General features: G+C 42.3%; 1 protein-coding gene across 1 annotated transcript in view; it reads right to left on the bottom strand.

The window, feature by feature from the left end:
- The window catches only part of LOC135088976 (protein turtle homolog A-like), a 42,851-nt gene that overhangs the window by 14,087 nt on the left and 17,352 nt on the right, over nucleotides 1–11,412 (bottom strand). The window contains exons 2-4 of the mRNA XM_063984069.1: nucleotides 4,458–4,591; nucleotides 2,756–2,833; nucleotides 1,698–1,830 (exon numbers count right to left, since the gene is read on the bottom strand). Of these exons, the coding sequence (XP_063840139.1) occupies nucleotides 1,698–1,830; nucleotides 2,756–2,833; nucleotides 4,458–4,591 (345 nt within the window). The remainder of the gene's footprint in view (nucleotides 1–1,697; nucleotides 1,831–2,755; nucleotides 2,834–4,457; nucleotides 4,592–11,412) is intronic.

Raw genomic sequence — 11,412 nt, 5'->3', positions numbered from 1 at the left:
CACTCACCCACTTACCATCTACTCACCCTCTGGTGGATGGATGGATGAGTGAGCCTGTAGGTAGTGTGCGGTGGGTGGATGGGTGGATGTGGTTGAGTGGATGGGTAGGTTAATGGAGGTGGATGGGTGGATGAGCGTGAGTCGGTGGATAGAGGGATGGGGTTATGGGTGTTGGTGGATGGATGTGAGAAGGTGGATATGGTTTAGTGGCTGAGTGGATGGAGGCTGTTGAGTAAGATGGGTTGACAAACGTTATATTGGTGTGTCGCCTACACGACCTGAGCACCATCCGTCCCAGTACCAAGTGACTGTAAACCCTTGTAACAGGAGAAGGAGGAGGAAGAGGAGGAGGAGGAGAAGGAGGAGGAGAAGAAGAAGGAAAAGGAGGAGGAGGAGATATATTGTAGGAGGAAGAGGAAAATGTAGAAGCAAGAGGTGTAGAAAAGAGGAGATGGAGAAGTAAGAAGAGTAAGTGAAGAAAGATGAATGATTGGAAGGAAAAGCAAGAGGAGGAAGAGTAAGAGGACAAATATAAAGGTGTGGAAGAAGAAAAAGGAGGTGAAGGAAGACAAAGTAACAGAAGAAAAAGTAGAAATAGTAGTAGTAGTAGTAGTAGTAATAGTAGTAGTAGTAGTAGTAGTAAAAACAGAAAAAGAACTACAAGGAGAAATGACCAAAAAAGAAGTATTTAAACAAGAAGATAAGAAAGAAACGATAGGAGACACAGGAACACGAGAAAGAGAGGACCGTAGAGAGACAGAAGAGGCGAAGATAAGGAGGAGAAGACGAGATAAGTGGGTGAACTGAAAGTATGCAGAAGGGTATTGCTAGGAAAAAAAAAGCTTAATGCAGACAGGGAAGAACGAGAGGACATAGAGAGAAACAGAAAGCGATAGAGAGATAGAGAGGGAGGGAGTGATAAAAGAGTCAATGGTAAGGAGTGTAGGAATGAATATAGAGGGAAGAAACGGAGGGAGAGAGGAAGAAGAAACAACGTATAAGGAGTGTGTCAAACGATTTAGAGAAACAAGTGAAAAGGGAACCAAGGTATTGTATTGACGCTCGTAAAAAACAAATAGATATAAAAGGAAGGAAGGCGAGAGAGAGAAAGAGAGGCAAGAAAAAAAGAGTTGAATAGAGACACTAAAGGAGGGAGAAAAAATAATAGAAGCTAAAGGTTATAAAGACAAGACGAGGGTGGCGGTGCAATAAAGACTAGAGAGAGGGAGAGGGAGAGGGAGAGGGAGAGAGAAAACAATGTAAAAAAATAAAGAAAAGTTGAACGAAGAGGGAAGAGAAATAAAAGGCGGAAAAATGCGTGCAAAGAACAAAAGAATGAGTGAGTGAGTGTGTGAGTGAGTGGACGAGGTGTAGCAACAGCACACACACACACACACACACACACACACACACACACACACACACACACACACACACACACACACACACGGTAAACATAAATCTAGATAAAACACATGATAAATCTGACGCTAAAAAGACATGACATTACATTGACACAACTCTCTATACACACACATAATTTCTCTCTCTCTCTCTCTCTCTCTCTCTCTCTCTCTCTCTCTCTCTCTCTCTCTCTCTCTCTCTCTCTCTCTCTCTCTCTCTCTCTCTCTCTCTCTCTCTCTCTCTCTCTCTCACGCCACATTCCCTCACATATCACGTCAGCTCTCTTCACTCACCCACTACGGTAAGGTTGAAGGCACGCGACAGCTTAGGGCGAGTGTTGATCTGACACTCGTACACGCCCGAGTCATTCCTCAGCGCCTTTAAGACTCTCAAGGTGAAGGCTGAGGTATCGTTGTCAAAAGCCACCTGTAGAGGAATATAATAATACCTGTTAGAAAAAAAGTATATATCTGTTCTATTAGGAGAGGTGAGGCAGGTGTGTATAATGAGAGAGAGAGAGAGAGAGAGGGGGACAGGGAGAGAGATAGAGTGTCGTATAGGAAGGACATATAGCAGCAGATTTGTTGGTCCTTATGAGGTTGTTTACAGTAACCTATGCTATTTAATTAAAAGTAAGGGAAGGAAGGAGGAGGAGGAATGAATGAAGAAAATGGAAAGCCAAACAGCAACAGACTTTTTGGTCCTTGCAAGGTTGTTTGGTAACTACTTCTGACTAACTACAGGGAAGAGAGACAGGACAGCACAGCAGAAAGCGGAGTACGAGGAGGAGGAGGAGGAGGAGGAGGAGGAGGAGGAGGAGGAGGAGGAAAATTAAGGAAGCTAGTAAAAGCAACATGAAAACAAAGAGAAGGAGGAGGAGGAGGAGGAGGAGGAGGAGGAGGAGGAGGAGGAGGAGGAGGAGGAGAAGGAGAAGGAGGAGGAGGAGGAGAAGGAGGAGGAAGGGGAGTTGAAAGAGAAGGAAAATTAAGGAAACTAGTAAAAGGAACATAAAAACAAAGAGGAAGAGGAAGAGGAGGAGGAGGAGGAGAGAGAGAGGATTAGGAGGAGACGGAAAAGATGAAAGAGGAGGAAGATGAAGGACACGAGGGTAGCAGCGGAACAAAAACAGAGAAAGAGAAAACTTTGCCAGCTTAAATAGCCTTTAATCTTTGGCGTTTTTCGCTGAGTCAGTCAAACCTATTTTCCGAGCGAAGCGTCTTGGAATTTGAGTGACAGAGGGCGCGTGCGTGTGTGTGTGTGTGTGTGTGTGTGTGTGTGTGTGTGTGTGTGTGTGTGTGTGTGTGTGTGTGTGTGTGTGTGTGTGTGTGTGTGTGTGTGTGTAGTTGCAGACCTTAAATCTGCCGTCCGTGGTGAAGGTCAGGTCATTGGCAGAGATCACGTGAAGGTCCCTCTGGCGAATCCACGACACCTGAGAGAAAGAAAAGGTTATGAGAAAGGTCACTCATTCGCACATTTAATTTCGTACAGGAAGAAAGGTCACTTGAATTTAAATTATCTACACCTACATACATTATACTCCCTATGCCTCTCCTTCACAGTGTCCAGATAACAGAAGGATTAGATTAAGTTAACAACACCTAACAATATTTTCCTACACTTAACTATCCTCTTCCTTATGCCTCTTCTCAAGCTTATAGGTAGCAGAAGACCAGTATTAAGAGAAAGATACTAACGTTCTATTACTAAGACCACTGCCTGAATCTCTATAAAGGGCTATAACTCTGCAGGAAAACACGACAACAAACTAAAGAGGGTACATACAGAGTGGCCCATAAAAATTGTTACCAAGTTTGAGTGATGCCAGAGAGAGAGAGAGAGAGAGAGAGAGAGAGAGAGAGACGAGGAGAGGAAGCACTGAAAAAGTTTAGGTTCCTCGTAGAGAGAGAGAAAGAGAGAGGGGGAAGGGAGGAAGAGAGAGATAAAGGTTTAATCATGATGTTCAAAGCAGTAAATGAACAGAAACAAGCAAACACACAGGATCAGTTGACAAGGGAATGGAAGAACAGGACATGAATACAAGATATATGACTGAATGGAGGCTTGAAATGATGCGGGCAAATTTAGCGGTCCAAAGAGAGTCATTGAAAGGGGAACAGACTGAGGGAGAGGGAGAGAGGAAGGATAGACACACACTTTTCTTCCTGTATTTTAGAATATGTTGAGTATAGTTTGTGAATGGATACTGACAGACTGAGGAAAGAGAGTGAGACAGAACAGAGTAGAGTTTATTCCTTGCATTTCAGAATATGTTGAGTTGTGACTGGAGGATATTAGACTGAGAGAGAGAGAGAGAGAGAGAGAGAGAGAGAGAGAGAGAGAGAGAGAGAGAGAGAGAGAGAGAGAGAGAAAGACAAAGTTTCCTCCTTAGATTTCAGAGTATGTTGAATATAGTTACGAAGCTACAAACTACTTGCGAAATGCTTACCTGTCAGTATCTATACCTGTATCTCACCTGGAAAGTCCCTGAGATCCCCACAAATACCCAGTGTCCCTAATCTATCACCTTTCTCTTTGAATTATCGGTAAGGGAAGCGAGTTACTGTCACAGGAGACTATTCACGTGCTTTATAGCCAGACTTACTGTATCTGAGAATCCCCAGTCCAAAAGTACTTAATTTCCTAAACTCAGTACCTTTCGCTTCTCGTTAAGTTATGGAGGGATGAGGAGGTTAAGCAAATGTAGTAAATGTAGGAGAATCTTCACTTACTGTACCTGCCCAAAATACTCAATTTCCTGAACTTACGTTGTACTCTTTGCTTCACGTTAAGGTATTGGGAAGAAAAGTAAAGTGTTAATGTATGAGAATCTTCACGTGGTTTATACTCGTAGGCAGAGTTACTGTACCTGTCCGAAAATATTCCACTACCTTTTCGTTCACGTTAAATCATCGGGGAAAGAGGTAAAATATAAAGTACTGACTGGAGAAGCTTCACGTATAGACAGACCCTTATTTATCTACTTATTTTGGAACAAGCTGAGAGAGAACTGAGAGAGGAAGAAAAGCGGAGGGGAAGAGGGGAGCCTGACTTACGGATCTCCCCCTTAGCTTGCTGACGACGCACTGCAGGGTGGCTGGCTCCCCCTCCATCACGGTGAGGATGCGAGGAACACTCTCGTCGAACTCTGGCGGCGTCCACAACTTCGATGATTCCTTCTTAGGCTTTCCTGTAGAGAGAGAGAGAGAGAGAAAGACGAGGAGGTGTGAGTGAGGGATGGATTGGTATGTGTGTGTGTGTGTGTGTGTTTGTGTGTGTGTGTGTGTGTAAAGCATGATGGCTTCTTGCAGCTTCCCTTGTTTTCTTTTGTTCATATTTGTGCATAAGTGAAGAGAATAAGTTAAGTTAAGAGAGATGAAGAGATATGAAGAGAGAGAGAGAGAGAGAGAGAGAGAGAGAGAGAGAGAGAGAGAGAGAGAGAGAGAGAGAGAGAGAGAGAGAGAGAGAGAGAGAGAGAGAGAGAGATTGAAATTCGAGTTACATCATCGCGACAACGAGAATTACGAGAGATAGAAAGCGCTACTTCGCCCACTAAGAAATAGCCATCTTTAAGAATAGAACCTGCAGCCCTTAAACCGCAAGACAAGTGTTTTACCATAGAACCACAGAAAGATAGACAAAAATAAACAGACAGAGTTACGCAGGCAAGAGAAGGCGTGAAAATGAACTAATAAAAATAAATACAAAAAAAAATAACGATACTAAGAAAAGAAAAGGAGTAAATTAAAAGCCACAAGATTCCTTTCCTTAGTATCGCAGTGGTGGTGGTGGTGGTGGTGGTGGTGGTGGCAGGTTGACGTAATAATCATAATAAATAGCGAACCCAACGCGACACACACACGCTATCTTCTCTTCCCTAGCGCCTCCTTACCACTAAACAACAGCTATTCTACTCTTATCCACTCCTGTTCCTTCTATTATTTCCCCGTCGCTCCTCCCCCTCTCTCTCTCTCTCTCTGACATTTTTATTGTATTTTTTTCTGTCTCCCTTTCTGCCCTCCTTTTTTTCCCTTCCCCTCCTTGTCTTATATATTTATGTCCCTCTTCTTCTCTTCCGCTCAATATTTGTCGTGTGTGTGTGTGTGTGTGTGTAAACTTCATCCTTACATTTATTTATTTTTCTTCTCTCTATCTCTCTCTCTTTTTTTTTCTATTTTTCTCTTGTTTTTTACTTGCATTCCAACATTGGCTTCCTTCATCTTCTTTTTTTTTCCTTCTTTTTTTTATCTTTCATCTTCCTCGTTCTCATCTTCGTGTCTCATCTCCTTTTCAAACTTTTCTCACGGTCTCACTCTCGCTCTCTCTTTCTCTCTCTCTCTCTCTCCCTTTTCATCAACTTCTGCGTCTCTCTCTCTCTCTCTCTCTCTCTCTCTCTCTCTCTCTCTCTCTCTCTCTCTCTCTCTCTCTCTCTCTCTCTCTCTCTCTCTCTCTCTCTTTTCCTTTCCTTATCTCGTCCTCTTTCCTTCATATCTTGTTTACATCTTTCTTTTCTTTCCTCCTTTTTCTCTTTTATTCTTTCCTTTCCCTTTGCTTCCTCTACCATCTATTTCTGTATCTCTCTGTCCTCCTTGTCTCCTTTTTGCTTCTCTCTTATCAATTCCTTCATTCTTATTTATTTCTTCATTCATTTTTGGTTTCCTCTCCCCTTTCCTTCAGTTTCCAGTCCTGTCTTTCTGTCTGTCTGTTTGTTTGTCTGTTTGCGTGTTTGTTTATATGTCTGTTTGCCTCTCTCTCTCTCTCTCTCTCTCTCTCTCTCTCTCTCTCTCTCTCTCTCTCTCTCTCTCTCTCTCTCTCTCTCTCTCTCTCTCTCTCTCTCTCTCTCTCTCTCACTCCTTTCCTTTTGCTTTTCTTTTTCTCTCTCAATTATACAAAGTCAAAGGAAAAAGGTATCTCGTATTTTCCATCTCTCTCTCTCTCTCTCTCTCTCTCTCTCTCTCTCTCTCTCTCTCTCTCTCTCTCTCTCTCTCTCTCTCTCTCTCTCTCTCTCTCTCTCTCTCTCTCTCTCTCTCTCTCTCTGTCTCTGTCTTTCTCTCTTTTTCTTTTCTTTTTACCTGAGACAAAGGCTTCCTGTTTTTCCCCCGAGGCTGTAAAGAAAATTGTTAAGGTGTTGCTGCTTTGCCCGCCTCCCACCGTCACTGCCGCCGCCTCTAGCTGCCTTCTCTGTTCACGTGTATATACCTGTTTCATCCTCCCATCCGTCCTCTACCCCTTTCCTGCACACCTCTTATCACCTGAGACCTTCATCAATTATCCAGGTATTTTTTTACTCCTCGGCTCACCGTTCTAGGATTTGTCTGACTGGTTTTGTTGCTTCCTCGTTTTCATTTCTTGTTCTTTTTTTCTTTCTTCTTTTTTATCCCTTGGTGTGTTGTTGGTGGTTCTGTTGTATAGTTTTGTGTGTTTTTTTTTCGTTTCATTTTCTTGTTTTCTTTTTTTTCGTGTCTTTTTTTGTGAGTGTCTTTTGTTTTAGTGTTTATTTTTTTGTGTTTGTTGGAACTATTGTGATATCTGCATTCATTTTGCGGCTGTTTATAATATTTTTTTCTTCCTTCACTTCTTCCTTCCATCTCTTTCTTCTTCCTTCCTAATCTCTCTCTGCCTTCCTTTATTTCACCATACTTCTATTATCTCCTTTCCTTTTCCTTCTTCCTTACTTCTCCTTCCCCTTCCCTACCTGTATTCCCTTCTTTCCTCCTATTTCCTTCCTCCATCCTCCTTTTTCTCCCTTCCTCCTTCCTTTCTTCATCCCTTTCCTTCAGTAACCATTCCCTTTTACTCACTTTCCTTACTTACCTCCATTTCCTTCCTTCATTCCTCCTTACCTCTATTCCCTGTTCCTTTCCTTCCCTTCCCCACCTCCTTACTTCCTCCCAGTGGTCATATCTGGCCGGGAAAAGGCTTGGGAAAGGCTGCGTGCGTTTGTCAACAGTAATTGGCTGTGTTTCAAAGTCCCCCTCCCAAGTTTGGCTGGCGAACTGACACAAGACAACGGAGACTTGGCGGCCCAGGTCTTGTAAACATCAGTACTTTCTCCCTTTGTTAAAACCGTACTCTGGAACACTTCTGCGCCACACCTTCATTACATTCCAAAGGCTCTACGTAGTTGAAGTTACACGGGTTATCAAGGGTGTTTTTTTTTAAAGTTCTAGAGACAGATTACCGTGATTTCTTCGTTACTGTCAGATGCAGTGTTGAGAATCCGGTTTGTCATCCACGTGGCCTTGGAAAATAGTCGTGGTGAGAGAGCAAAGCGTTTCTGAATACGAGTGTGGCTGAGAGAGGGAAGTGGCGTGTGCTGTCTTGTAAAGGGATGTGTTTTGAATGCCTGGGTTCGGTTTCCTGTTAGTAGTAGCGGTGGTGGTGGTGGTAGTGGTGGTGGCGGTGATGGTGGTGGTGGATAGGAAACTTTTATCGGTGTTTTTATGAGTTTTTTGATGTGTTTGTGTTGTTTTATTTTGCTTTGGGTACGTTCGAGTTTCCTTCTTTTTATGTACGAGGGCTGTGATCAAAAGCAACGAGGAAGAAAAACAAGGGCCCATCGAGGTGACGGTCCGTACAAACAAGAAGCTAAATGGAATTACATTAAACTGCTACGAGATTCAAATGACTAGTAGGTTTTGTGGTTCCCTTTGAAGATTTATTAGATGGAGTGAGAGTTAATGCTGATAGATCAATACAAAAAAGGGTGTTCTTGTAGATTTATAGGTAAAATACACGTATATTATGTATGTATTACGCTTGTTTATGTATTTCTTTCCTTCCGTAGTTCTATTTTATAACGTTTAAACTCTCTCTCTCTCTCTCTCTCTCTCTCTCTCTCTCTCTCTCTCTCTCTCTCTCTCTCTCTCTCTCTCTCTCCCTCTCATACATCTTTGGGGGCAATTTTAAGAGCTAGGAACATTCATTGCCAGAGAGAGAGAGAGAGAGAGAGAGAGAGAGAGAGAGAGAGAGAGAGAGAGAGAGAGAGAGAGAGAGAGAGAGAGAGAGAGATTCGTATGTTAGAGTGACTGAGTGAGTGGGTATGTGTGTTTAGCTAGCTAGGTAGGCGGGGCGAAGGAAAGGAGAGCGAGAGAGAAAGAGCCTGTAAAGATTGAGGAAAGAGGAAGTAAGAGGTTGTGAGGAGGAGGAAGAGGAGGAGGTTGCATGAGGAAGAATGTTGCGATGGGAGGAGTAGGCGCAGGAGTGAGAGGTCTTAAAGATGAGACAGAGAGAGTGAGCAGTGAGAAATGCTGGGAAATGAGAAGGAGCGAGTGAGGAGAAGGAAGAGAAAGAGAAGGAAGGAAAGGAGAATGATGACGAGTAGAAAGGAGAGAAGGAGAGTAAAAACTAATCAATGTAAGGGAATGAGAAGGAATATGTGAGGAAAAAGGAAGAGGGAAAAGGAGAAGAATAAGGAGTAGAAATAAGAAGATAAGTAGAAAATGGAGACTGAGAGGGTAGGAGAAGAGGAAAAAGAGAATGATGAGGAGAAAATGGGAGAGAAGATAATGGAGAGAGATGAAGAGAACATAGGAAAGGATAAGTTAAGGAAGAACAATGATAAGGAAACAGGAAAGGAGAAAAGAGAAGAATGAGGCAATGGAAGGAAAGAAGGAGAAAGGAAGGTATGACAGGAGAGAAAAACAGTTAGGTTAATAAAGAAAGGAGAAGAAAAGAAGGAAGAAAGATGTGAGGGAAGAGTAAAGAGCTTTTAAGAAGAAGAAGAGAGGTGTGAGAAGAGGAGGAAGAGGGAGGAAGCGAAGAAGAGGAAGGAGTATATGAAAGAAAGAGAAGAAAATAAAGGACATGAAAGAGAGAGTAAAAGAGAAAGGGAGAGAGAAAAAGTGAGAAAGAAAGAAAGACAGTGAGGATGAAAAGAGGGAGAAGAGGAGGGAGGAAAAGAGGGAGAGAGAAAAGTTACGTAATTTTGAGAATATTAATGATGACAAACATAGACATCAGAGGAAAGAGTTTGCAAATGAGAAAGAGAAGTGGAAGAGAAAAGTAGGAGAGAATGAGAACTTGAGAGAAAAATCTAATCTATTCCTCCTCTTCTTCCTCTTCCTCTCCTCCTTCATATCTTTTGGGTTCCACATTTATCTTATATTTTTCACTCTGCTTTTCTTCCTATCTTCTTTTCCTTCTATTCTCTCTCTCCCTTCCTTTCCTTTTCCTTTCCTTCCTTCTCACACCTCCCTTCAGTTCTCCCTTCCACTCTTCCTTTCTTCATTTTTCTTCCTTTCCTTCTCTTCACGTATTTCTCCCATCTTTCCTTTTACCCTTCCTCTTTCCTCCTTTCCTTTCTTTTCACACACCTCTTCAATCCTCCCTTCCATCCTTCTTCCTTCCTCCTTTCCTTCCTTTCACACACACCTCCAATTTTCTTTCCATCTCACCCTCTTTCTTTCTCTCATCCTCACTCTCCCCCTTGCCTATCTACCCCACCCACCACCACCACCACCACTTTCCCTCCCTCCACTTAAGTCTCCATAAACTGGGACCACGTAGCCTCCACCGCTCATAACTCTAAGTGGATAACCTTCTCTGCAGTTTAATTTGCGTCAAAGCAGATTCATTTTACGTACCTGAGTGGGCGACGCTTTCGTCCCTCTATTCTTTTTTGTGTTTCTTTTTTCTAACTCATCCGAAAACGACGCTGCGGATTTGGGATAATGTGAGATTCCCTTCCCTTCCTCTTCGTCCGTAAAAAATACTGAACTCGGGAGAAGAGAAAGGGAGAGAGAGGGAGGAGAGAGATGCACTATTACATTACCGTCCATACGTATGCAGGAAGTCGAACGCCACGAGGGGAAAAAAATCATAAAGGTAAAAAAGAATAGGACGTAATATGGATCACTTTGTTACACTGGCGAGGAGAGACGGCGGCAGGAGGAAAGGGTAAAAACTTATCCATCAGTCGCTTTGTTTTTCTTACCTCTCGCTGGTGTTGTTTTGGTGAAGAAGGTGCCGCGTGATGAAGATAGAGATGATCTTGTTGTGAGAGGAGAGAGAGAGAGAGAGAGAGAGAGAGAGAGAGAGAGAGAGAGAGAGAGGGAAGGAGGGAAAGACTAGCAATTTTGAAGCGTAATTTGTAGTAGAGGTGTTTCATATTAAGTCGCTTCGTAATATGCTGTTATAGGACTTGTTTGTATTAGTAGTAGTAGTAGTTGTAGTAGTAGTAGTAGTGGTGGTGGTGGTGGTAGTAGTATTGCATTTGTATCGTGCTGCTACTATTACTGCTACTATTACTGTTACTAATATACTATTTTACTACAATCAAATCAATATACATTTACTATTTATCAAACAATTTTCTTTTTTTCACATATCCCTTTATATAATCGTTTTTCTACATTCCCTTCTTTTTGTAATCCTTTTTTTCTATATGTTTCAATCTTTGTACACTTTATCACGCATTCCGTCAATCATCTCATCGCATTCCATCATTTTGTTTACCTTGGCAAACCTTTTTTACTCATACCTCTCTTGATATTTCCACTTTTTTCATATTTTTCTTTGCTATAATTCTTTTCCTATGTCCTCCTTTCTTTTCTACACTTTATTACGCATTTTGTCATTCATCTCACTGCATTCCATCATTTTGTTTACCTAGGCGAACTGTGAGTGAAGGAAGGCAACACGTGATCCCCTCTCTCTCTCTCTCTCTCTCTCTCTCTCTCTCTCTCTCTCTCTCTCTCTCTCTCTCTCTCTCTCTCTCTCTCTCTCTCTCTTCCTCTTTCTCCTCGTAAGTTTTCGGCAGGATGAATTATTGAGTTACTTCAGTCTGGCCTCTTGGTTTTCCTCAAGTGGTGTACGTTTTCTGGCAATATTTCTGGATTAGTTTGTTCTTAATCTTCCTCACCTCTTTTCCCGCGGCCTCATATTTCTTAATTTCCAGCTCTTTCCTCCTCTCCTTTTCCTCTTTCACCTGCTTAAATTTGTTAATCTTCTTTCCAGCAACTGTCTTTTTTCTTTTTCTCTCCGTTTTCCTTCTGATCTTTCTTCTTTTTT

This window comes from Scylla paramamosain, chromosome 32 (genome assembly GCF_035594125.1).
Source record: "Scylla paramamosain isolate STU-SP2022 chromosome 32, ASM3559412v1, whole genome shotgun sequence".
In the NCBI taxonomy this organism is placed as follows: domain Eukaryota; kingdom Metazoa; phylum Arthropoda; class Malacostraca; order Decapoda; family Portunidae; genus Scylla; species Scylla paramamosain.
The sequence above is the reverse complement of the archived record's forward strand: the minus strand, read 5'-3'. Positions and strand labels throughout refer to the sequence as shown.